The sequence below is a fragment of the Sinocyclocheilus anshuiensis genome, unplaced genomic scaffold, assembly GCF_001515605.1.
Source record: "Sinocyclocheilus anshuiensis isolate Anshui unplaced genomic scaffold, SAMN03320099.WGS_v1.1 scaffold16, whole genome shotgun sequence".
NCBI classification, from domain to species: Eukaryota; Metazoa; Chordata; class Actinopteri; order Cypriniformes; family Cyprinidae; genus Sinocyclocheilus; species Sinocyclocheilus anshuiensis.
In genome coordinates this window covers 65,181-69,927 of record NW_015557057.1, presented here as the reverse complement: position 1 = coordinate 69,927, position 4,747 = coordinate 65,181, and the positions used below count along the sequence as shown (strand labels likewise).

General features: G+C 33.6%; 1 protein-coding gene across 1 annotated transcript in view; it reads right to left on the bottom strand.

The window, feature by feature from the left end:
• Window positions 1–4,747, bottom strand: part of LOC107676440 (protein KIBRA-like) — a 38,804-nt gene that overhangs the window by 20,368 nt on the left and 13,689 nt on the right. Inside the window, exons 6-7 of the mRNA XM_016470984.1 lie at window positions 3,070–3,216; window positions 2,838–2,908 (exon numbers count right to left, since the gene is read on the bottom strand). Coding sequence (XP_016326470.1) covers window positions 2,838–2,908; window positions 3,070–3,216 — 218 coding nt within the window. The remainder of the gene's footprint in view (window positions 1–2,837; window positions 2,909–3,069; window positions 3,217–4,747) is intronic.

Here is a 4,747-nt window from a genome sequence, read left to right as displayed (position 1 = left end):
CGAATTTAAGACATTTTAAGACTTTTTAAGGCCTTATATTAGGAAAACGTTAAGACATTTTAAGACTTTTTAAGGGCCCGCGGACACCCTGTAGAAATCATTTTAATATTGTGATTTGGTGATCAATTATTGGTTTTTGATGCTTCCCAGCCGGCACATGACCAACCTTCAATGTTGAAATATGGTTGAAAAATGTTTAATGCTAAATGGTTGAAAAAGGTTAACAAAAACACTTGTAAATCAACGTTAATTGTTTTTACAAGATCTGTATGTTGAATCAACTTAATGTCTTCAACAGCATACAAAATAAATTTCTGCCTTTTAAATTAATATTATTAAATTATTTAACATCATTATTATTATTTTACTAGCATTTTACAGTATATTGATCATGAAACATTCTAAAATCTAAAGGTATGTGTTAAAATATTATCATCATTAACAACAATAAAACTAAATACATTTTGCTGCGTTACCACGCTGAAACAATTCCTATTGGTTGTTTTACTTTATTGCTTTGATCATGATTGATTAATCTGCAATTTGCCACTGATGATTCAAACGCGAGTTTTGAGCAGTGTAGAGTAGGCTTGTTGTTTCTCCGATCACAAATGCATACATGGTTTTGTTTACGCAGTGGGATACGCAATGCAACGCGTAAAAAGACAGTATATATATCATTATAATAATAATGTACTGTATATGGAAAATAACATATTTTCTTAACCTTAAACCGCATAAACACATTGCATTACACCAAATACACAAAATAATGTTATTTTTAGCAACGTCATATGACCCCTTTAAGTCCTTTTTTAAGACCTGCACAAATAAAATTAAAATGACTGTAAAAGCATGATTTACAGTTCCCATACAGGTTTTCACAAAAACAAAAAGTTTTATAAAATGAAACATTTCAGCCTTTACACCATTTTTTTTAAGAAAGGAAATTTTATTATTATTTGCTTTGTTTTCTTTACTCTACTATAGGCACTAGGCATGGGCAGGTATGAGATTTTGACGGTTGTTTTTTTTTAGTTTATTTTTGAATTATGTGGATTGTTTTATTTATTATTCATGCATTATTATTATGCATTTTTCTGTAAACATTAATGCAATTTAAATGAAATTGATACTAATCTAAATGCATTAAAATACAGTTAACTATTAAAAAGAAAAATATAAGTTGCATTTCTTAATTATTTCAACTTAATTTTTCAAATATTTCTTCATTTATTACAGGTGACATTAATAATAGAAGTGTTTTGTAGTATTACCAGTATTATTCAATTAATAGTTAATTTTAGTTTTCTGATTTTACCTTTAATTGACAATTAGGCATGTACCGGTATGAGATTTTGACGGTATGATAACCTTAAGCAAAAATATCATGGTTTCACGGTATTGTCGTGAAACACTAAAATGTGTTATTTTTAAATGACTGGGTAAAAAAAAAAAAAAACACATTTCCGCTGAACACAATATATTTTGTTTTTGAGCAGCATACAGAATATTAGGAACAGTAGAATTTGTTTATTTTTTCTTTGATTTGTTTCCTAAAAAGAAGAAAAATAAAGACTGACATCTTTATTTAACCTAAATCTGTAATTACAGTTATTTAATTTTAGTCATATAATTCATACACATATCATTTATATCATTTCATATCATTTAGTTAAATAATTTCATACACATAATTTGATTTAATAATAACCCAATTTGAAGCAAAAACAGAATGTTCTGACTAGCTTTGTGAAATTATACTACATGCCTGAACGAAACAAACAGCAGATGCTCTGAATGAGACGCACATATTCACTCTCTGAGAGCGGGAGGCGCTTCTGGAACACCAGATACGGCATTTCCTTGGTTACCGCTGTAAACAAAGCAGCACTGCGCTGAAACACTGCTTTAATGTGAATTATACAGAGATGAGATTAAAAGAAAATACCACGTAAACTTTTCTGAAGACAGTCAGTTCCCCTCAGAAACACATTCATATAAACCCCCCCAGATCAATATTAAGGATTTTCTTCCAATAGTTTGTGCATCATGAACAGTGAGTGATCTGCCTGCTACAGTATTTTTCTCTGTGCGTCCGTCTTCAGCGTCTCTGGCCTGTGTTAACGGGCGTTTACAGACTTCATATTTTCACATAAATGACATTTTGGAAAACGATTGCATTGCAACGCAGTTTGTGCAAGTCCAGAACAGAGACGAGACGAGACGAGACGAGTTGCTTGCAATAAGACAAAAAACGGCCGGTTGCCGATCACGTAAGTTCCAGGGACAGCTCCTTAAATTCGTACATCCTAAATTACATTTCAGAATATATTATAAATACAAAACTGTTATTATAAATTGTTTGTACAAGTAACTTTTCACAATTTTTATGGTTTTTACTGTATTTTTGATCAAACAAATGCAGCCTTGGTGGGCATAAGAGACTTCTTAGAATTTGGAATGTTGCCCTTTTGATTATTTGATAAGTGATTTAAAAATTGTGCAAAAGCTTAAATATTTTATTCATACATTTTCTTTTTTTCTTTTTCTTTCTTTCTCTTTCTTCCTTCCTTTCATTTTGTGTCCTTAGTTCTTGGCTTTACAATTTTCTAAAACTTTTAGTTTATTTCTAGGTTTAGATTATATTTTGGATCCCAGATTTTCAATATGTTATCAAACTTCTGGGTGATATACAGTATATAATTTTTTTTCCACATTATATCAACCGTCAGTCCTCTTGTTCTGCAAATAATGGCATCCCTGATTGAAAAACTTGATTGACCACTAGTTAAAAACTAATAATTTAGGAGAAAATTCATAAGAAAAACACATACCTTCTTTTTGCTTCCTCATATTTCAGGCTCAGTCGTACCTTCTCAGCCAGTTTATTTGAGTTTGATACAAACTAAATCAAAAAGAATAAAAAAATAGTTTTTAAATCTCTGAAATTATAAAAGACATTTTTCCCAACAAATGACTTGCACATTGTGAAACCACTAAAAAAAACACCACAGTCATTCATCATTTACAACCAAGTAAAACTCAGCGCTGAAGGCCGTCTCTCACCTCGGCAGGTACATCTGTTTGAGACTCGGCGTCTGAGTAGTGGCGGGGGAGAGAGAGGTTTGAGTTGGCCAAGGACAGATTGCTGGCCCACAAGTCAGACTGAGAGCCATAATCTAACTGGAAACCATCCTTCAGCACAGCCAGTTTCTAAAAGAAACACAATAATCAGATGTCAGTCTGTGATTTTGTCCCTTTATGAAGTATTTCACATTTAAGTGAGGTCAGAAAATCTTTGACCTCTATTTTCCATTCTCTAACAGGTAGCAACTGCAGATCGCACATTCAGAACATTTTTGAGATGACAACTGCCGGGCTTAAGCAAAATTCAGTTGTCTGACACCTTCTGTGTTATAAGAGACGTTACCTGTGTGATTATTAAGTGATGAGCAAAGAGAGACAGTCAGACTACAGGGACGAAAGTTTACTTGCAAGAAAGCAACACAAAGCTATGAGTGTGCACGTAACGGGCAAGCACACACATGATTGAAGAAGTCTGCCAGCTGCAGCGGGGGGCGTGCATTATTTAGCACTGCCTGCCTCTCCATATGCTCGTGGAACAGAGTGAGGAAAAAGTTGGAAATAAATAAAAGACGACAAAAGAAACGAAAAACAAGAGTGAATAATACCCAATGAAAAATTAAGTCAGCTTAGGCTCACTGAGAAGAGAAAAGCTGCTCTTTGAAAGCTTAAACACTACAGTGAGATTTGGGAAGAATCCACTGGCCAAACGTTCACTACCATTCAAAAAATTATTTAATTATTATTTTTTTAAAGAAAAAAATCTTTTTAAATTCAATTCTGTTCTTTTGAACTTTATATTTATCAAAGTATTCTGAAAAAATGTATGAAGGTTTGTACAAAAAATATTAAGCAGCACTGTTTTCAACATTGATAATAAGAAATGAGCATAAAATCAGCTTATCAGAATGATTTCTGAAGGACCATGTGACACTTAAGACTGAAGTAATGGCTACTGAAAATACAGCTTTGCAATCACACAATTTTTTTTTAAATATATGAAAGGTATAATGAATTAAAACAATATTAATAATACTTCACAATATTACTGTTTTACTGTATTTTCAAATAAATGCAGCCTTGGCGAGCATAAGAGACTTCTTTCAAAAAAAAAAAAAAAAATCTGACCAATCCCAAACTTTTGGGATTTCGCAATTATATATATATACGGCACGACACGACAAATCCCCGACAGAAAACTGCTGCTGCGTTCTATTCATAACGTATTGACACAAATTTCAAATGATTTTCAATGGTCGCTTTGTCGCGTCCAATGTACTAGACAGACTTTAACACCGTGTCTGCGCCGCAACAGCTACTCACCTATCGAGAAGAAACAAAGTAACCTCGGCGTCCGATCACAGGCCTTCCGCTCTCCAGCACTGGAAAGCTGATCCGATATTTACACGGGTCCTACTTCTTGCCTTAAGCCTTCTTTTGTTCCGCAGACGTTTTCCTCTTTTGTTTTTTTATCCGCCATCTCTATCTTTCGCTCGGCTCACTAATGTCCGTACTGTGCACTGAACGCTCTCTCCTCCACATCATGAGTAGACACGCCCCTTACTGCTGATTGGCTACAAGTTTGTTTTGCTAGTCGGCCCGAATCAGTTTTCTAAAGCGTTTTTGAAAAATCGCTTACCCCACCTTTAAAGACAGAGCC